The following is a 21,399-nucleotide window of genomic DNA, read 5'->3' on the forward strand; positions in this document are numbered from 1 at the left end:
ATCCAATGTGGGTGCCGATTTGTGTCCTGGTTGCTACACTTCCTTCCAACTCCCTGCTTGTGGCCTGGGAAAGCAGTAGAGCATAATCCAAGGCCTTGGGACCCTGCACCCGCTTGGGAGACCCAAAGAAGCTCCTGGTTCCTGGCTTTGAGTCAGCTCAGTTCTGACCATCGTGGCCATCTCGAGTGTGAACCAGCAGACATAAGATCTTTTTGTCTCTCCTTCTCTCTGCAAATCTGACCTTCCAATAAAAATAGATAAATCCTTAAAAAAAATCCATCAGTAAGAATGGACAGGATTTTTGACTGTTCTTATCTTATGCACTGGCAGGCACCGGGCTGGCGCGGCAGCCGAGGAGCCCAGAGCAGGCAGAGCTGCCGGGGGCAGCGGCCATGAGCTGCCAGGGCCTCGGCCCCGCTTTCCTGCTTGTTCCTGATAGTCTGCCTCCGACCTCCTGGGGCAGAGCGGACAACCTGGACAAGGCCGTGATCATCTCTTCCTTGCCCCATGCTCGTTTTTCTTTCTTTCATCCCACAACCACCAGCATGTGAGTGTGTGCCCTGCAGGCTGCGACTCCTGCAAACGGGAGCAGGTACACCCCTCCGACAGGTCCCTCCGGCACATCAGAGCATGGCTTGCTCTCCCACCGCCACCCAGCAGCGCCCCTTCCTGCCTCCACTCTGTCACAGAGTCCCACTTGGACACACCAGGTGGTGTAGCAAAGCAGGCTGCTGCCTGTGGTGCCGGCATCCCACACAAGCACCAGTTCCAGGCCTTGGCTCTGCTTCTAATCCCACTCCCTGTTGCTGCTCCTGCAAAGGCAGCACAAGATGGCCCAGCTGTCTTGGCCCGGCACTCACAGGGGACCCAGATGGAGTTTGTGGCCTCAAAATGGCGCAGTCGCTTGGATAAGTCAGCAGACGGGGGATAGCTCTCTCACTCCAGCTGTGTCTCCCTCTCATCTGACGCTTAAATTTCAATAAATTTAAAACAGACCAACCAACCTGTGTGTTCTCCAGGTCCCGAATGCAGAGGCTGACTTAGGAGGGGACAGCTGTGGGCTTCAACACTGTCAGCTGAGAATTCTGGAGGTCTCCGTCCTCCCAGAAGCGGAGCACCTCCTGCTAGCTGTGTAGCCAACATGCAATCACCTGCAAAGCCTCAGGTCCGACCACCTTTGCAGCTCTGCAGCTGCAGCCCTACAGCTGTTTTAGCAAACACACGGCAGGCTGTGCTCCAGTGCCAGGGCCTGCGGCTGCCTACTCACTGCCATCAGGGGTCCTTCCGGGTGGGACTGCAGGCTACAGACGGATTTGCTGCCGCACCTACACTCACAGCTCCTTTTGCTTGCTTGCCTGACCAGAACAGCCTCCCCGTGTGCTGGTACAATCGGAGCCATGGGTGCTCCCGGCAATTGGTCTGCCCCACGCTGGATGCCAGCACCTGTGGCTTATGGAAACCTGTTTTTACCAAGACACAAAGATAGCAAGCTGCCCAATGACAGCCCCGCCACAGGCCCCGAGCCCAAGCTGCCAGCACAGCCGTGTGACTGGCTGCTGTCTGGCTGTAGATGAACTGGGCCTCTCAACCCACGCCTGTGCTGGGGTCCCAGCCCACGGCTGGCAGCAGCCCCGCACGGCCCCTGATCCGAAGGGCCAGGAGACAGGCACCAGAGACCGCCAGCAGCTTCATCTCCACGGCCTCAGTGGAGGCCGACCAGGAGTACACACATGCACACACGTACAAGGGAACACCAGGAGCTCCTGGAGAAATGGGATCAACAGAGACATGTGCTTTGGTGTGACATTATTTTTTAAATCCATGAGGCCCCTGCTCAGCGTTTGTCATGACCTCTGAGGACCCGAGGTGTGCATAGCCACTGGAGCTGCCCTGGACGCTGAAGGCCGCGTCTCCTTCAACCGCGCAGCCGCCGACGTCCTGGAGCCGCTGGGTGCGCGAGGTGGTCTGACGCACATCCCTCAGCGGCAGGACTCATTTGTAAACAACCTTGATGACGAGCGGGCCATCGTTCTCCCCGCAGAGCTATGTGACAAAGTGACAAAGCACTCTTCATGTTGCGGTTTTATTTATTTTTTTTTCCAAGATGCTAGAGTTGAACAGAACTGGATGGGTCTCCCATGGCGTCACCAAACACAATCGTGCTCTCCCGACTCGCCTCCCCCTCTGCTGGCCCTGCCCAACCTAACCCAGCCCTGACAGCACAGGACCATGTGCAAGGGGCGACGCAGAGCTGTCACTGCTCCAACCAGGCCTCTTGGGGACATGGAGAGCCCACCTGCAGCTGTTGTGATAAGCGCCGGGCACCTTGTGACAATAGTGCCCACTGCCTGCCGTGGCCCAACTGGCTTCACAACCCGGTGCCTGGAGCACGGGTAGCCTCCAGGCCATGGCACTAACTGTGCTCTCGTGACAAAATGAAAGCATGAGATGAAATACACTAAATAAGTTAAATCTGCATTAAACATCTCTGGGTAACAGTTCTGTTTCACTGCGTGAACCCACAGTAATTCAGCTTGGTCCCTTGGAGAGAACGAAGCATGGCTGTCTTTCTGAGTGTGGGGTTGCTCAGCACAGGCCCCGTTGGCTCCGGGACGTCCCATGCTGCCACCGCAGAGACCTTGTCTCAGTCCCAGGGATGGAGAGTTCCAACAGACGGGCGATGTGATGGACACCCCAGGCAGGCAGCGGGGAGCTCTCCCAGGCGCAGAGGGCCGCACTCCGGCTGCGGGACTCCAGCCCCTGGGCGGGGGAGGAGAGGGCGGCAGGCACCAGCGGGCAAGAAACAGAGTCGTCAGGGCGGTAATCCAGCGACACAGAGCAAGGCCTAGCAGCAGGTGCAAGGACATTACAGTGTGGCATTTGTCACGGTTTCCCTCACTGTAAATGAAGATCATCTGACTCCCAATCATCTACTACATGTTTGCAACTTTCTAAAAGACAGTTTAGTGTGTTCTACTTGTGTGTGTGCTCACGTGTGCGTGTGTGTATGCGTATGTGGGGGAGGGATAATTTAAAGGCAAGACCTGTGAGACGTCATCATACGTTAATTTCTTTTTACACAGGGTTATGATAAATTTCAATCCCATTATATGGTGGATCCGTTAATCCAATCTGCCCCCCTTGGCATGCTGCCCCTACAAGGCAATCTTCCCTATAATCACACCGACGATGAAGAACAAGACCACCAGTGCCAGGAGCCGGGTGCTCAGGCCTTCCTCCTTCCCGGCTGCGGCCAAGGCTGAAATTGGGCTGTGGCTTGGCACCGTCTTCCTCAGGCGGAGCCCGTCTTCTTCCTGTGGGAACAAACACGCGTTGGCCAGGGCTGTGAGCCACGCTACGTGCACAGCGCAGCCGAGTCACGGGACACCTCACTGCGCAAATGAACCCACTGAGGCTCATGGCAAGGACCTGGGTGGGGGCGCTGAGAAAAACACCACCCAGGCCCCTCCTCCCTCCATCTGTCCTACACAGTACTGCCAGACACTGCGTTTGGACACAGAGCGGGCAGGGCACCATGGACAGGGCTCCGCTGGGCCTTGAATGTCCTGGTGCCATCTGCCCACCTGGCTGGCCACATCACCCATCTCTGGCCCTGGCTCCCCTGACCACCGATTTCTGAAAGTACAGCTGTGAGCAGCAGAAGCCCCGGAAGAACATGATACAGAGCTGTGGGCAGAGCTGGGGGCCAGGTCTCAGGGTCTGTGGGGCACAGAAACCCGTGGGCAGAGCTGGGGGCCAGGTCCCGGGGTCTGTGGGGCACAGAAGACTGAGCTTCCAAAACGTAACCCTTCATCATCCTACTTTATATGTGGACCTCTGCCAAAGCCAGACACTTCCCTCCTAGCGTGTGGACTTCTAAGAGCGGCACATCCTTTCCTCTAAGCACAAGGACATGGGGCCCCAGCTAGTCTCTGTGCACTGGCTGTCCACTCCCATCCACTGCCCGGTGTTGCTGGAGAAGCAGCGGGCCATGCTGAGGGTCCAGTGTGTCCGCCACATCCTCCAGGCTCTGCAGTCACGCCCCCACTTGCTGTCCCATGGCCCAAGTCCGCAGGCAGATGTGCCCACAGAATCAGCCTTCTTTGCAGCTTGCTGTTCCTGCTGAGGAACCATCTATCACACTGAGTGGTTACTGTTCAAGGGCAGGGGCTATGCGCACGAAGCCCCCCGGGGCACACAGTGCAGCCTCAGTAATTCCGCTGGCCCGAACGAAGGAAGCAGCCAGCGCAGAAGAAGCAGTCAGGGTCTGGCAGGACCAAGGCTCTTCTGGCGTCCAGAACGGTCCGGTAATATTTTACAGACACTCGGCTTGTGGTGCTTGGCTGGCATCACTGCACAGTGATAAATGACTGGCGGCATTTGATTAACTTAAAAAAATAGGCGCAGCAAAATGCATCGTTTGCTGTGCTGGGCTTATGTAGGAGCTATTTCTACCTATTTATCACTTGAAATGATACAGAGCTGCTTCCCGAGAGAAACAGACTCAGGAAGAAGCTACTCAGCCAAAAAGTGAAGTGCCGACTTCCTAATTTACTCCACACAGAAAGAAGTCACCAGAGGGGCCAATCAGGACGGCCTGAATGCCAATTCCCACACTCTGCCAGGCCTCTTCCGTCCACTTCACTGTCGGAATAACCAAGAGGGAAGAGGCAATCTATCCTGGTGCCTGGTGCTATGGTCGCCAAAGACTGAAAACCTATTACATGCTTGGGTGGCACAATCAAGATTAGGAGAACAGGCAGGCCTAAAGAGTTAAGCTGGCACCCAAGTGCCCACAATCAGATGTTCCGAATATTCTCTCTAATCCTGTGTCAAGGCGGACTCAAGCCTCTGAAGCTGGAAGCGTCTTCGAGGCATTTCAAATCAAAGCCCGAGGAGTGCTGAATGTGAGCAGGCCAGGCGTACACTGCCCGAGCGCCACTTCCGAGCACCACAGGCCTTGTCCCTGCCGCAACAGGAGCAAGCCGGGTCTCCTTCCACACCGTCAGCTCCTGGCTACTGCGGGAACACCCCGCGGCCAACCACGTCGCCAGGTTGCTGTTTCGACGAGCCACTGCTGCTTGGGAAAACTTGAAATCACACCCAAGGGGCAAGAGGTCACAGGTGTAGGCACTGGGGCTGGTGGCAGGGACCGCCAGTGTGAGAGAGCATGCCCCCAAGCACCAGGTTCAAGCCCAGCTCCAGCTCCTGATTCCAGGTCCCTGGAGGCCACAGGGGTCCAAGCATCAAGTTCCCACCATGCACCTTCTGTCTTGGGCATCTGGGCAGTGAACCAGTGGACCGGGGCTCGCTCACTCTCTCTCTGCTCCCTCTCTCCCCTTCTCAAATTTCCAACAGCAGCAGAGTCCAGGCCAGATGTCCACCTGTGACTCAGGATTAGTCTCAAATTCTATTTTCAATTCACTCCAATGGAGTTTGAAACAGTTAAGAAATTTCTGTTCAAGGACAGCGGTCCTTAATGGCGAGGGTCGGGGAGGGATGGAGATCCTTTAGAGAACATGACAGAAGTTTGGCAACGCCTCCCTGCGAGTCAGGTGGGCAAACCCCACAGCCGCGCCCCAGCCACGCCCCAGCCACGCCCCCAGCCCCTGGGGAGGCAGGGACAGGCCACGCCCGTTACCTTGGTGACTCTGAGCTGCTTGTTCTCTTCCTGCAGCCTCTGCACTTGGCCCTGCAGCCTCTTACACTCTTCCATCACCTTCTTCACTTCCGTGTCGTCCAGAGCAGAAGGCAGCGACTTAGACACTGTCGGAGTCTCTGTCTTTGACGCAGTAGCGGGTATAATTTTATTTATTTCTACATCATGCTGTTCAGAAATAAATGAAAGCCCAAGTGTCACCAACCAGATAATAAAGGACATTTTTATGCAAAGTAAAGTAGTTCTCAGCAAACAATACCCGTAGCAATGCTTCAGCCACACTGTAAACTGTCACATTTATTTCCAAAATGGATCACTGTATCTAGTGACTTAATAATCGACAGCAACGGGGCCCTAGAAATCATGGACAGGGCCAAATCTCAGAATCCGGCTGAGACCGACAGTTCACGGAGAGAGAAAAGGCCGTGGCTGCAGTGGCGTTGAATCCCCCCGAACAGCAGACTGGGGCTGTGGGGGCGGCACTGGAGGAGGCCATACAGAGGCGCGCTTAGTCAACAGCCCCAAACTTGGAGACTGCCGAGAAGGGGACACAGCCTGGAGTCTGGCACTCAAGTCTGCAGCAGACACACACCAGCCCTGACTGCCCTTCTGGGTGGGGCGCCCCCTGTTGAGCCCACTGAGCTTGCTCAGGAGGGGTCTGTTGGGGGAGTACGGGGAGGCGTGCCCGGTCTGCACACAGACAGCAGGATCTCCAGTCATCCCTGGCTGTCCCGGGGTGGGGAGCCACTGGGATTCAGCAAGCAGAGGGCAGAGAGGTGTTCAGGACACCCCAAGGAAGCTGGGACAGAGGTCGGGAACCCACACCAATGGAGAGGAGCCAGGGCTCGGAGAGGGGGCCCTGAGGGACAGGCCTGGAGTCTTCCGAACTACACAGCCTAGGAGCCAAGCACCATGGCCAAAGGGAAACCACCCCATTGGGGTCTCAGCCACTGCCTGACAGCCACCTCTCTGCCAAGCCAAAGGAGCACTCAGGGCCTTGCAACATGGCGACAGCCAGACAACAGGTTGCACTCTTCAGGGGAAAAACCATCTCAGCAGGATGTTGCAGTGCACAGCTCCCCAGGCTGCGTCCGGAAAGGCCGCCTGCAGCTCATTTGTTTTCTTCACACATTAGAGGAGGAAAATAATTTGCCAACCTGGATCTTGGTTTTGCGGGAGATGGTATGCAAATCAGTATCAGCTTGCAATATTCAATTACCGTCAACTATAAACATACTTACTGGTTTATCATTTTCTGCCGGCAATTCAAACACACATCTAAGTTTTGAATCCATAAGGTCTTCCGGTTTTGCCTCCTTCCACTAAAACAATTTAAATTTAATAATCAGGATATTATAAAGCTGCTGGAAGAGTAATTTTTTTCTCTGACAATTTCAGGAAAATACTCTTAATGAGAAAGCCCTAATGTATGTCAAATAAAGAACTTGCATCCACTGAGATTTCAGCGTCTTTCACATGACAGGACTCGCCCAACATCGATGTGTTCCATCACCCTGGCGGTCTGCCACCTGACTGTGCCCCCGCTGCTGGCCCTGGGAGGCAGCACACTGGGCAGGGGTAACCACGGCATGGTGTCTGGGCAGCCGCAGTTAACACTGGTGCTCCCCAAGAAAAGCCACTGTAGTTCAGGCGCACAGCCCTCACCAAGAGCACAGCGCAGGTGGCTGCAGGCGGCTCGGGAGCCCTGGGCCAAACACCCAGGAGCGGTCTCCACCACCGTGGCTGTGCCTGAGGGGTGGGATGTGTCCTGGCTCACTGCCCCTTGCAGGAGGAAGATGGGGCTTCTGGGGTGTTCCGAGAGCTGCAGACCAGTACAAGTGCAAGACTGTGATACAGAAAAGGGGGGCAGAATCCCCCTAACCCCAAGTGCACGTCCTCCTTGAAGTCATGCAGGAGGCAGCAAGAGCAACACAAGTGCCAAGACTCCCAACCAGGGACGAGCTGCCTGTCAGGCCCAGGAGTGGCGGGCAGGTGCCAACAGACCCATTCCCCAGACGCATGCTGCCACTCAGCAGATGCTGCAGGGCCCTGGGCTCCGGGAGGGTGTGGGCTAAGGGCATCACACACCATCAGCTTGTTCCTCTGTGCATGTGTCCAAGCACTAACAGGGGAGGGTCAGCGCTGGATGCTAAGTCACCAGGTGACAGACTGCTGGCCAGCACGACAGCCACATGGGCTCCATATTGATCACCAATTAGTCACAGGGGCAAACACACTCGGACACTGGCGAGCTGGCAGTCACAGCCTGTCCAGGCCAGTGACCAGACCACACCATCAGAGAGGGGACAGCTGGCAGGGGAGGCCTCTCCAGGGGCTACGGGGAATCCCGAGGACACTGTTGCCCAAAACGACTGAGTCTAACTTTCATGGTAAGGACACCACTAGAGGGTCTGAAACTCGGGCATCCTAGGCAGCAGTGTCAACTGGGCTGAGCGCTCACCAGCTTCAAGGCTGGGAGAAACAGACAGGGCCAGACAGGGAACTCTCCTGGAAGCGAGCAAGCAAAGGCCACTTGGCCCTAAGTGGACAGTGCTGACTGTGCACTGACCGAGCAGGTACTAATGCTCACCAACGCTCTTCAGAGGAAAACTGTTCCGGGCTACAAGAGGGGCTGCTCTCGCACAGAGGCAGGTCGGTCTAAAATGCCACGATGCCCGCCTGCTACAGTCAACGGGCTCCACACCACAGATACCTCCTGACTGGTGCCAGGCTGCGGTACGGTGAAGACGGCTTAGGACCCTCAAAGCCCACACCAGAAGGCTAGCCCGAGTGCTAGCTCCTCTTCTTCTGACACAGCTTCCTGCCAACGTATCTAGGAAGGCACGGTCACCCACATGGGGGACACACACCTAGGAAGGCACGGTCACCCACACGGGGGACACAGACCTAGGAAGGCATGGTCACCCACACGGGGGACACAGACCTAGGAAGGCATGGTCACCCACATGGGGGACACAGACCTAGGAAGGCACAGTCACCCACATTAGGGACACAGACCTAGCAAGGCACGGTCACCCACATGGGGCACACAGACCTAGGAAGACACGGTCACCCGCATTAGGAACACAGACCTAGGAAGGCACGGTCACCCACACGGGGGACACAGACCTAGGCCACGGTCACCCACACGCGGGACACAGACAGAGCTCCTGGCTCCTGCTTTCAGCCTGGACCAGCCCTGGCTATTGAGGGCACGTGGGCCATGAACCAGTGGATGGAAGACATCTTTGTGTGCCTGTGAGTGTGCATGTGTTCCTCTCTGCCATTTTGCAAAGGAGAAGAAGAGACAGTCTGTGAAGGCAAAGCAGCAAAGGCAGCTCAGTGGCAGCAAACGCCACTCCAGGAGACAGCGGCCACCGCACAATAAAAACATTTGACAATAAAGACAAAGGACTAGACAATTCTCTTTCACCATGGTCAAATAGGAAATTATGAATCACTTTTAGTTCATGCTCATTTGCATAGTTCTAGAATTTTGTACAATGTACACTTTGTGCAAAAAATAACTGTCTGGAACTGTTACAAAAATCCCACTAGCACGTGGAGCACACAGCACGAGCTCTCGGCCTGCAGCTCACTCGGACAAAACAGACGTCCACCCAGGCCACCGGCCGCAGGCAGCACTCCGCCATCATGACCACATGCACTGTCATCTCAGCCTCAGTTTACCTCCTGAGTGCATGACACCTGCGCCTGGCCACAAAGGAAGAAGGCCATGTCAGCTTCGCAGCCAGACATGCGTACTCAGTGTGTCTCAGAAACGGCTCTCCTCTGCCACCTTCATCACACAGTTAGCAGGGCGGATGGCCTGGCACCACAAACCCCCGACTTGCCCTTTGATTTCTGCCCAAGAGTCAAACACCAACAAAGACGGCCTAACATGCTCTTCAGGACTCGGGACGCTGGGTGGTGACCCAGGGCCAGGGAGATGGCTCTGCATGCGACAAGCCATTGGCTGTAGCTCAGAGCAAAGCACAGCAGACGACAAGAGTGTCCCTCCCAGCAGCCCCCGGGGCGCCGTCCCATGCTACACAGCCTGTCTGCAGCCTTGATCCTCCGTCACAGTGTGGAACCAGGCAGCTTTGTCAAAGCTGACTTGAGGGACAACTTCCACTATTACCTTTTTCCAGAAGCATCAAAAATACAATATCATCTACTCATTTTGTAAAAAAAAAAAAAAAAAAAAAAAAAGGAGGTCATCTTAATTTTACCAAAAATGAAGACAAAAGTGAAATGTACTTAACCAAGGGAGTGGGAAGTAGGGTTGGGGACTGGGGAGTGAGGAGCAGGGGCGGGGGTGTGGGCGGGCAGGGACGAAGGCCCAGCAGGAGAAGCCAGGACAGCCTGAGGCAAGAGGGGCCCACCAGGCCACCATGGCATCCCACCCACACAAGGCACAACCCACGATGGCAAGCGACTGCTGAGGCGCTCAGCTCAGGAGTCTGGGAGAAGAGTATTCCATACTGACACAGAGGAAAATGCTGTTAGCTGCAGGGGAGGGCCAAGTCTTGCAAATACTGCTCCCCTTAAACAGTTCCGCACACTTTGATATGCATGCACCCACAATTCTGTTCCTAATTGGGTTTTGTTACGGTTATTACTGGAAAAAAGTAAGAAGCGTTCAGTACTTACTACTGCTTCCATGTCAGAAGTGTCAGTTGGCGCAAACATAGACTGAACCATAAACTTGTGCTTACTTTTCTCATTGGGATCATAATCGAAAGGCTGTAACATCACTGAGAAAGAAAATATTCCATTAGGAGGGTCAGAGCTTGTTATCCATACCATTCGTCATGCTTGCTCTGTGGTCAGGAAGCTGCTCCTGGGCATCCTGCCTCAGAGCCTCAGGAAAGCTTCCAGAAGCCTCGGTGTGGAAGCCCCGAGATACCCAGCATCTTCTCCACTGCGAGGTCACAGCCTGGGGCTCGGAGTGCCAACACTAAGGTACCGCCCAGGGAAGGCCTTAAAGGACAGCGAGGCAAGGAGGAGACCACAACCCTGGGTCTGTTCAAGAAACACACCCCAAATAACAGAACAGAAAGAGAACAACCTTGGCCATGGAAGGGGGCGTCTTGGCTGCCTCGCACCCCACACCCCACCTGCTTCATCAAGGAATGCTTTAAGTAGAGTTGTGCCAACAGAACACAAGAGACTTCTTGTCCCAAGACTTGTGAGAGCAGAGGCCCAACAGCCCAGCTCACAGCCCATTTGCTCCCTAAGAAGCCGGTAACCCACACCAGGGGTCCCATGGGCCATGCATCACAGGCCTCCTTCAGTTTCATTCCCAAGGGAAGATGAGGTCCTACCCGCTTCAAGAAGCCCTGTGCTGCAAGTCTGAGGCTGGCATGTGCAGGAAAATCCCCTGTGGTACTGACTCCATAGGACTTCGGGTCTCCTGAGATCCCACTGACGCCTGCAGAGGGAGGTGGGGAGCAGGCAGCATGACCCTGATACCCACCACTCTAAGGCACACAGAAATGAACCTCTTGCACAAGGGCACACCCAAGCCCAGCAGTCTGGTGGCCCGGTGGCAGGGCCCTCACTCTTTCCTGTGCCCGTCAGCATCCTCTTGCCTTCAAAGGCCGTCACTCATGCACCTTGGGCAGCAAACAAAGGGGAGGCAGCAGGGAAAGCTGGCTCCATAGGGTGGCGGCCTGCTCAAGGTCACGGTGAGCCACCTCTGACCCCAGCACCTCCTGTGCTCCACTGGATGCTCCCACGCCAGGTGGACTCAGTTCCTGCACTCTGGTCCTACAACATGGCCCTGGGAACCTTGTCCATCTTGGAGACGCGGGGACCCTGTCCACCATGGGGATAAAATAAGTCCACTGAAAACTAACCACACATGGCTGCCACAATACATGGTAGAGAGTGAATCTTCTATTAACTGCGGTTTGTACACAACACAATGTCTAGCGATGGATTACTCAAATAAGGATGTTTGGTCTGAAAACTCCAGATCCAAACAGTACCCCGGCAGGGAGGACAAAGGTCACTCAAGAACACAAGAGCCATCTTCTTGGAATCTTATTCCTGCAGGGATAAAGACTCGGTGTATTCCTGAATGAACGGGCCTTCCTAGTGGCTTTCCTCTCATTATGGAGAAGGAGAGACAGAAACACGCACAGACGCAGGGAGAGATCTTGCATCTGCTTATTCTCTAAATGGCAGCAAATGCTGGCGCTGGGAGCCAAAGCCAGGAGCCTGGAACTCCACCAACCTGGGTCTCCTCCTGGGGTGCTGGTCCTCCTGCTGGTCCCAGGACCATGAGCAGGGAGCTGGACCGGAAGTGAAGCGGCCAGGACTCAAACTGGCACTCCCGTGTGATACTGACATCGCTGGTAGCAGTTTAACCTCATGTACCATGATGCCAAGCACTTACGAGAGGCTGTCAACCCAGAAGGCAGCCAGTTCTTCCTGTGACATCATTGAACTGACAAGTGCTCTCCTGTGGATAGACTGTCACTGGCCTGGGCTTGGCACCTAACCTTAGGGAGGTCCACAGCGTGTCTCCTACAAGACTGCAATGAGGAGGACAGACCCAGGACGCAGCAAATCCTCCTGTGCAAGTGCAAGTGCTCTCTTGGGCTGCGGATGGATAGCCCTCAAAGTACGCTCCAAGTTCAAGTGAACTTACTTCTGAAAATCTCGAGTCTTGCTTGGCTGATTGCACATAACATTCTGTCATTTCTCAGACCCACGCAGGTCCCCTGAGGGGGGTGCCTTGGGACTGCTCCAGGCCTTGCCCCCTGCATGGACAGTGCACCAGAAGAGAGCCTGGCATGGATGGAGGCTGGAGGATCACCTGGTACTCACCACGACTGAGCTGCACTCTGCCACACACTCTCAATTTTTAAAATACTAGTTTCACTTAAGATTCGTGGGGCTGACATGTGGCGGGGCAGGAAGAGCCGCCACCTGTGACGCTGGCTTCCCATGTGGGTATCAGCTTAAGTCCCTGCTGCTCTACTTCTTCGTGATCCAACTCCTTTCCAGTATGTTCTGGGGAAGCCACAGAAGATGGCCCATGTACGTGGGCCCCTGCCCCTACCGCGGATACCCTAACGAAGCTCCTGGCTTCACTATAACCTCCTAGGAAGTGACTGGCACCTGGCAAATTTTTCTCTGTCTTTTCCTCTCTATAGCTCTTTCAAATAAATCTTTTTTAAAACTTTTTTTTTAATTGGAAAGTCAGATATATGAAGAGGACAGACAGAGATCTTCCATCTGCTGATTCACTCCCCAAGTGGCCGCAACAGCCACAGCTGCACTGATCTGAAGCTAGGAGCCAGGAGCTTCCTCTGGGTCTCCCTTGCGGGTGCAGGGCCTCAAGGCCATCCTCAACTGCTTTCCCAGGCCACAAACAGGGAGCTGGATGGGAAGTGGGACTGCTGGGATTAGAACCAGTGCCCATATAGCATCCCAGCGCATGCAAGGTAAGGACTTTAGCCACTAGGCTACCATACCGGGCCCTCAAATAAATCTTAAAAAAAAAAAAAGAATTCTTTTCGGGCTGGTGGTGTGGCACAATGGGGTAAGTAAGTCACTGCTTGCTGGCAACCCATACTATGTGTTGGCTGGGAGTCTTGGCTGCTCTACTTCCAATCCAGCTTTCTGCTAGTGCACTTGGGAGGCTGTGGACAACGGATGACGCCTCAGGCCCCTGGGTTCTTGCGAAGGACTATCGGCCTTGCCCTGGCCACTGTGGCCATAGGAGAATGAACCAGCAAATGGATGGAAGACCCTTCTCTTTCTGCTTCTCCCTCTTTGTCTCTGCCTGCCCATCCTTCTCTCTCTCTAGCTCTGTCACCTCAGTGAAGCAATAAAAAGCTCTCCTCTGACTCCACTCCAGGCCCCCCGCTCGGTCAGGCGCGCTCCACAGGGCACTCTCTGCCCCTTCAGTAGACAGAGCCTGGGGACCAGGACCTGAGAACCCAGCAGTGTGTTCTCAAAAATTCGAGCTGAGGCCCCTCCGAGGAAAACTCAGAGCTGTTGCCAATGAGAAGTCCGTGCCTTCAAATAAAAACAGTAACGGTGGAAAACGTGCAGGTCCCCAAACCCTTAAGACTGCTCTGACCACCCGTGGAGATATTAACAAATGACACATATCTGAGACTACATAAGGAAATTTATCAACACAGGGAAGATCCGTGGAACTCAGCAAGTATTTTCTACCCAATCTTGTACTACAAAAATCATTGGAAACACAAGACGGACAGACAGCAATGACACAAAGCTCCAGCGCCAGGAGCACTGTGGCAGGTGCCTGGCGACTGCACTCTTGCAGAACTCAGGGGAGGGTCTGCTGTGACAGCATGGGAGTGCATCCAGCGCTGCCTGGGCAGGCTTTAGAACAACACACTGCCTGCAGTCACAGCTCTGCGTGGCTGTCCGTCACACGCTCTCACCACAACACATCACAGCGGCCTAAACACCAAAGCAGACAAGAATCCAGCCCGTCTTTCACAAAAATGAACACCAATGAAAAATGCCTCTCACTAATATTTTGCAAAGTTATTTTTGTATTAAAAATAGCACCCTGTTAAAATGTAACTGATTTATTGGGGCCAATGTGGTGGTATAACATGCTAATCTGCTCCCTGTTGGTGTTAGCATCCTGTATGAACACATCCTTTTGATCTGGCTCCCTGCTCACAGTCCCTACCGCGCATAGGAGACGCTGGCTCCCAGGCTGACTGGCCCAACTCTGACTGCTGCAGCTACTGGGGGAGTCACTCCCCAAATCACAGATGGAAGATCTCCCTGTCTTTCCCTTTCTCTGTGTAGCTCTGACTTTCCAGTAAAAACAAGTAAGCCTTAAAAATATAAGAATGTCAACTGAATTTGAACTATGGAAATGCAACAAGGTGGAGTAATCCACCGTGGGGGTGGGGGGAGGGTTTGGGGAGGGGTGGGGGGAATTCCAGTGCATAAAAACAAATGTGTCACATTATGCAATGAAATTAATAATAATAAAAAAATTGCACACAAAAAAAAAAAAAAATATATATATATATATACACACATATATAACTGACTTACTATTGTTCCTCTTCATGAATTAACAGATGTACAATTTCTGTTATATCACACACACACACACACACACACACAAAGCTCTCCAGGTCCTCCATGTTTAGGATTACCAAGGATTGCTGGGCTGCAAGGTGGGGGTGCCCACAGCTCCGCTACAAGCTGCCTCAGTACCACATGACCCACTCTGGGGGCTCAAGGGAATGCACCGCTTGCCCTGCCCTGCCTGGCACCCTTGAGAGAAGGGAGAAAGGAGCCCAGCCCATGCAAGCCTCCAGTTCCCCTTGGCGGCAGAGCATCTGAGATGTCCCTGCCCTGCAGCTCTTCCTGAAGACCAGCACCAGACCTCAGGCCTCACAGGCCGCAGGCATCCCACCTGCCCCCCATCATCCCAAGGGGCATCCCGCCTGCCCCCCATCACCCCAGGGGACATCCAGCCTGCCCCCATCACCCCAGGGGGCATCCCGCCTGCCCCCATCACCCCAGGGGGCATCCAGCCTGCCCCCCATCGCCCCAGGGGGCATCCAGCCTGCCCCCATCACCCCAGGGGGCATCCCGCCTGCCCCCTCCACCCCAGGGGGACCTGGGAACAGCACAGCCGTCACCTGCCAGGGCCTGCCAGGGCCGGGAAGAGTGCAAGAAGCACACGGGCAGAGACCCGCTCCTGGGAGCGCTCAGCACCCACTCCTTCCACCTGCAGAGGGGTCCAAGGAGCAGCTGTTGGCACTTACCCACCAGGGCAGGGTCTACCTTGCACTTGGCATGGCCCCTAACTTGTTGTCAAAAAGTTGGTGTTTCTCAGCTTCTACCACCTCATGTCAGATTCAATTTGCTGCACTGTGTCAGTGGAACTTAATGAGAACATGACAGAATAAATGTTGTTACTCCTGTCTTCTTTCAACTCCATACATGCAAATTTTGACAGAAATTATGTACTTTTTTCCATGACAGGCTATAAAAGAGCTCCCCATTAACTTAATTTATTTCACTTGAATACCAGAGACAGATGATAAACCCCTCTTCAATGAACCATCTATCCTCCTTTTTAAAATGTATCTGCTGATACCACATTAGCAAGAAGCCGGTGCCGGTCGCCAGAGACAACCCAGGGGCCAACCACAGCCCACTGTTACTGCATTGGGCTGCGGCTACTTCTGGCACTTACAGACTGCAAACAGGGACCGCGGGAGCGCAGGGTCTTCCTAGACTTCTGGCACAGTCCTCGGTCAGGTCAGCCTGTCTTTCCACACAGCTCATGACACACCTCCCTGACCCCACACAGTAGCAGCGGGCCAGAGCGCACACACCAGTGCCCCAGGCTGACAGCCAACTAGCAGCAGGTGCTCGGCACAGCTTCACTCCTATCCAGCCTTGAGTCCAGCCTCAGTGTCTCTCTCCACAGTTGTCATGGGTATGGCCAGCTCAGGCTTACTCAGACTCACTGCTGGATTTCTTCCAGTCTCCCCTTTGCCTTCCATTCAAATTATCCTACATATAGATCCTGGAGACCCCGAACTTCAATCTTTCCCACTAACCTCTTTACATCATATGAACTCCACTGATCCAAATCTACTTAAAAAAATTTCTGGGGCTGGTATGATGGCGCAGTCCATTCATCTTCCACCTGTGGTGCCGGCATCCCACATCAGATTGCTGGCTCAGTCTTGGCTGTTCCACTTGCTGTCCAGTCCCCTGCTAACGAGCCTGGGAAGGCAGCGGGGAGTGGCCCACATCCTTGAGACCCTGCCACCCACTCGGGAGCTGAAGACACGGAGAATTCCAGGTTCCTGGCTTTGTTGGGCACAGCCCTGGCTGTTCAGGCCACTTGGGGAATGAATCAAAACACAGAAGACCTGCCTGAGTGTGTGCGTGCCTGTCTCCACTCCCTCCCTGCCGTGGCCCTGCCTTAACTTATAAATAAACTATTTGCAAGTTAGGGATCCGCAACTCAGTCCCTCCTGCTCAGAGCACCCACGGTCCAACAGCAGTCTGCACACTGAGCCCTGAGCCCAGGCCCGTCCCGCCAGGCTCTGCCCCCAGCTTAGTCTCCCAGAGCATCTTCTGGACTCCGTCCCACACATCCAGGTGTGCCACACCGTCCAGGACTTGACTGGCAAATTCATACAGGGCCTGTTGTCCCCAGAGCACGAGAAGCAATCAGCCTGGGAGGGGCTGGGAACCTGCAGGCGCTGCAGCTGTGCCGTGGACACCCTCCTGCCGGCCAGCTGTGCCGTGGACACCCTCCTGCCGGCCAGCTGTGCCGTGGACACCCTCCTGCCGGCCAGCTGTGCCGTGGACACCCTCCTGCCGGCCAGCTGTGCCGTGGACACCCTCCTGCCGGCCAGCCTGTCCTTCCACATCAACTGAGCAGTGCTGTGTGGCGGCAGCGCTCACGTGCAGGAGTCACGCCTTCTTCCAGCCCTCAAAGCGCTCCGAAGCCTGCACCCTCTGGGGGTCTTCGGGAGCAACCCACCATGTTCACTCACCCCTCACCTACAGCCTGCACTTGCTGGGCCTCAGACAGTGTCTTACAAACTAATCAAAGACGCATACTGGCAGCCGCCACTGCTCCGGGTCACCCAAGGACAGCGAGGCCCCGAGGGACACCAGCCTGCAGCAACAGGGCCGAGGCTTCTACGGGCGCACGTGAGCATGCTCGCCTTCTCCTGTGGGACCCTCGATGCCTTCCCTGGAGACAAGAGAAGGGAGGGCTCTCTATTTCTGCTTCTCAGACAAGAGAAACAGAAATAATTTTTTTTTAAAAAGATTCATTTATTTCTTACTGCAAAGTCAGATATACAGAGAGGAAGATCTTCTGTCCGATGATTCATTCCCTAAGTGACTGCAACGGCCACAACAGCTGTGCCAATCCAAAGCCAGGAGCCAGGAACTTCTTCCAGGTCTCCCATGCAGGTGCAGGTTCCGAAGGCTTTGGGCCGTCCTCGACTGCTCTCCCAGGCCACAAGCAAGATGCTGGACGGGAAGCGAGGCTGCCGGGATTAGAACCAGTACCCATATGGGATCCCGGTGGCTTAAGGCGAGGACTTTAGCTGTTAGGCCACCGCACCGGGCCCAGAAATAAATTTTCAAAAACATTTCTAAAAGCACAAGTAGGCTGAAATTGTCAGTAACTTTTTTACTCAGAATCTCATCTAGGAAAAATTCATACTTTGATATGAAAGTGGGTCAACTCAGTTTTTCAACTGAGTAATAACCTGGTTCATGGAAAGGTCTGTTTACTGGGGCTGGTGCCATGGTGAGGTACATTAAGCCCCACCTGCAGCGCTGGCATCTCATAGGGGCATCAGTTTGAGTTTCAGCTGCACTATTTCCAATCTAGCTCCCTGCTTACAGCCTGAAGCAAAGCATGGTTCAAGTCTTTGAGTCCCTGCATCCAAATGGAAGACCCAGGAGAAGCTCCTGGCTCCTGGTTTCAGATCAGCTCAGCTACGACTGTTGTGACTTCTTGGGTTGTGAATCAGTAGATGGAAGATCTTTCTCTCTGTTTCTCCTTCTCTCTGTAAATCTGCCTTTTAGATACTAATAAATCTTACCAAAAACAAAACCAAAAAAACCCCCTCATTTAGCAGGACTTTGAAAGCAAAGAACCAGAGAAGGAAAGGAGAAAGCTGCTGCTGTTGAGGCCCAGACCCTCGGTGCTGCCTGGCCAGCGGCCTCTGCCCGACAAGTACCCGGCTCCTCTGGCTGCAGGTGCTGGGCAGGGCACTCCGCCCAAGGCTGGCAGGTCCAGGGCTGCCCCTCCAGTGACACACCCTGATGCGGCAGTCTTAAAGGAAGCTTATCAACGGCAATCCTGCCCGGTACAGTGGCTGACCAGTGCCTGCATCCAAGAAGAGCTACTGCTATTCCTTGTCTGCCCTCAGGATTTTATTGCAAGAACTTTATGCTTTTATAAATGGAATCAGAAACAGTGCTGAAAGGGCTCTGACAGGCATGAACACCACTCCTTCATTCTTCACATTCTAATTTAAAATACAGATTCAGATCTGGGGACTTGGTGTGTGTTTGTCTTTGATCCATTTTCAGCTCCAGGGCACACACAGGCACTCTGGCACCTAAACACAGTATCTTTAATGACTCCTTCCAGCACCCCTAACACAGACACATTTTGCATTTCTAATTTGCTTGGTACACAGGCAACCAACGTGCATAATTGAACTGCAAATGGAAGCGTGTTTGCTACTTTAGTGAAATTAGAATTCAGTGAAGGTTATAAAAATATTAAACTTAATATCATATTACAGGAAGCGTTAAGTATTTTTGATGGGCCCATAATTTTACCACTTCACCTGCCGTATCCACTGGCAAACATGGTTTGGAATATTAATGGAAAACTCCCTCATTATTAAACTGCAGTATTAAAAAAAGTTTCACAACCACTAATGGCTTACCACAAAGACATTTTCAGAAATTATCTACCTTAAAAATACCTCCCCACCATACAGTCCAGAAAACAGATTTAATCCTGCAAAGCTAGAACAAACGGGGGACCCCCGGCTGCCACAAACAATTCATTCATTCAAAGTTTGCCTTTCCTTGCATCTGACTCTCAAGGGGGAAATGCAGTCTGCTGGTCCGCAGCCTCCGGGAGAGTGTCTCTTCTGCGGAGCTCCATCGGCCAGAGGCAGGGGCCACAGCCAAGGCCCCCGGCTAACAGGCACAACCACCAAGTGCCCCAGCAGCTCCTGGGCGCTGCCCAGCCAGCAGGCAGCTATCTCGAGGACACAGAATAACGGCCCCCACATTCACCACTGTCTCCAGACACATGCCTTTGCCAAGCTGCTACTCCACCTGTGAGTGTTCTAACAGGTTTTAAGTCGGGCAAAAGGAGACGGCCCACATGTTGCAGCAAATGTGAATGCTCTGGAGTGTCAGGCCATCTGAAAGGGGAGGGCGAGTGCCTTGGCCCCGAGGAGGCGACCCTGTGCCTTCCAGGCAGACACATCCTCACCATCCTCACCTACCCTCCTCTTTGCTCCTCCTCCAGCCTCTCCTAACACCAGCCTTTGCAGGGGTGTCCTCCTCTGGCATCTGTGACATTCTGTGGGCAGCTAGAATGATGCTGGCAGGATTTTACATTAATGTGATGGCCACCTTCTTAACAACTGCTTAAAGATTTACCAGTAGCTTTTCACAAAATAATAAATCCATATCACAGAAGAAAAAAAAAAATCATGATACTTCTCTCAAAGTTAGGAAAGTCTTGGAATTAACTTGGTTCTAGAAGGCAATTCAGGACCTGGTGCAATGGCTCAGTAACTAAATCCTCACCTTGCACGCGCTGGGATCCCATATGGGCACTGGTTCTAATCCTGGTTGCTCTACTTCTTATCCAGCTCCCTGCCTGTGCCCCGGGAGAGCAGTCGAGGACAGCCCAAAGCCTTGGGACCCTGCACCTGGAAGAGCTCCTGCCTCCTGGCTTCAGATCAGCTCAGCTCCAGCTGTTGTGGCCACTTGGGGAGTGAGCCCGTGGATGGAAGATCTTCCTCTCTGTCTCTCCTCTTCTCTGTAGATCTGACTTTCCAACAAAAATAAATAATTCCTAGAAGTCAATCCAAACACTGTATCATCTCTCCTCTACAAAAACTCCCAGTTTCTGTCAAAACTAGTGGAGGGACAAGGTGATGTCCCCTCTGCCTCTGGGTGAGGCAGAAGCCATCTTTCTGGGGACCCAGCGGGCTGATGACGCTTCCCGACTCCAGCACAGAGGCCATGCAGGCACCTGGGGAGGCAGGGAAGGCGGCCTAACCATTGGCAACCTCCCTCTCCCAAAGGACTCTGGCAGCTCCACACACTCACCACAATGTCATTGTGCAGCTGCATGCTAAAGGGTCAGTGGACAGCGCACTGCCTACACACAGCCCTGACACGGCACCCTCTCCCTGGCCCAGCAGCAAGACTGTTGGGGCGGGAGGCGGGGGGGATAGGGGTATGTGTGGCCAGATTCCCTTAAGTACCGAGATAAATGCCAAGTGAAAGCAAAGGAACCTCTTCCTGCCCAGGCAGAGTCCTCCACACACACAGCTGCTCGCTGTCCCTGTGGGGTCAGCTTCTCACTAACTCTGCCTGAACCAAGCCCTGGATCAAGACCAGGTGACCCTAAGCAGCACAGCCCCCTTCCACACCCTGCATGCTGACCTGAAGAGTGAAGGTCAAGACCACACACTTGATCTCCCCTAAGCAGGTGACCAGCAACCAGGGCCCTGCATTTCCTCAGCATGCCACATCTGGAGAGCATGGCTTTACCACCGGGCAGACTAGGCACTCACTAGCTTCCTGCCCCATGCTCACCACACAACACCAGCTTGTTTATGTGTGTGGGGCCAGCACAGAAGCTTCAAAGCCACTGCTGGCTGCTACCCCACTTCTCCTGCATAATAACTCTATTTCAGTGGCTGGTGCTTTGGTGTAGGTGAGTGAAGCTGCTACTTGCAACACCAACACCCCACACAGATGCCAGTTCAAGCCCTGCCTTCGGCTGCGGCTAAGGCACCTGAGAAAGCAGGAGATGGCAGCCAAGGTGCCTGGGCTCCTGCAGCCACATGGGAGGTGCAGAGGAGTGCCCTGACTCTGACTGTGGATCTCTGGTCATGCAGGGAATGAACCTGAAGGTGGAACATCTGTCGCTCTCTCTTTAACTCTGCCTTTCAAGTAAATACAAAAAT

General features: G+C 54.0%; 1 protein-coding gene and 1 long non-coding RNA gene across 2 annotated transcripts in view; both read right to left on the bottom strand.

Moving 5' to 3' along the window:
* Positions 1-2,707: 2,707 nt before the first annotated feature.
* VAPB (VAMP associated protein B and C) overlaps positions 2,708-21,399 on the bottom strand; it is a 39,632-nt gene continuing 20,940 nt past the window's right edge. Inside the window, exons 3-6 of the mRNA XM_058679475.1 lie at positions 10,313-10,416; positions 6,901-6,981; positions 5,642-5,827; positions 2,708-3,314 (exon numbers count right to left, since the gene is read on the bottom strand). Of these exons, the coding sequence (XP_058535458.1) occupies positions 3,156-3,314; positions 5,642-5,827; positions 6,901-6,981; positions 10,313-10,416 (530 nt within the window). The 3' untranslated portion in view covers positions 2,708-3,155. The remainder of the gene's footprint in view (positions 3,315-5,641; positions 5,828-6,900; positions 6,982-10,312; positions 10,417-21,399) is intronic.
* LOC131482965 (uncharacterized) lies at positions 8,307-8,927 on the bottom strand. Its single transcript, XR_009247444.1, has 3 exons — positions 8,789-8,927; positions 8,552-8,603; positions 8,307-8,476 (listed from the first exon to the last, which is right to left on the bottom strand). It is a non-coding gene; the product is annotated as an uncharacterized LOC131482965 (long non-coding RNA).

Source organism: Ochotona princeps, chromosome 22 (assembly GCF_030435755.1).
Source record: "Ochotona princeps isolate mOchPri1 chromosome 22, mOchPri1.hap1, whole genome shotgun sequence".
In the NCBI taxonomy this organism is placed as follows: Eukaryota; Metazoa; Chordata; class Mammalia; order Lagomorpha; family Ochotonidae; genus Ochotona; species Ochotona princeps.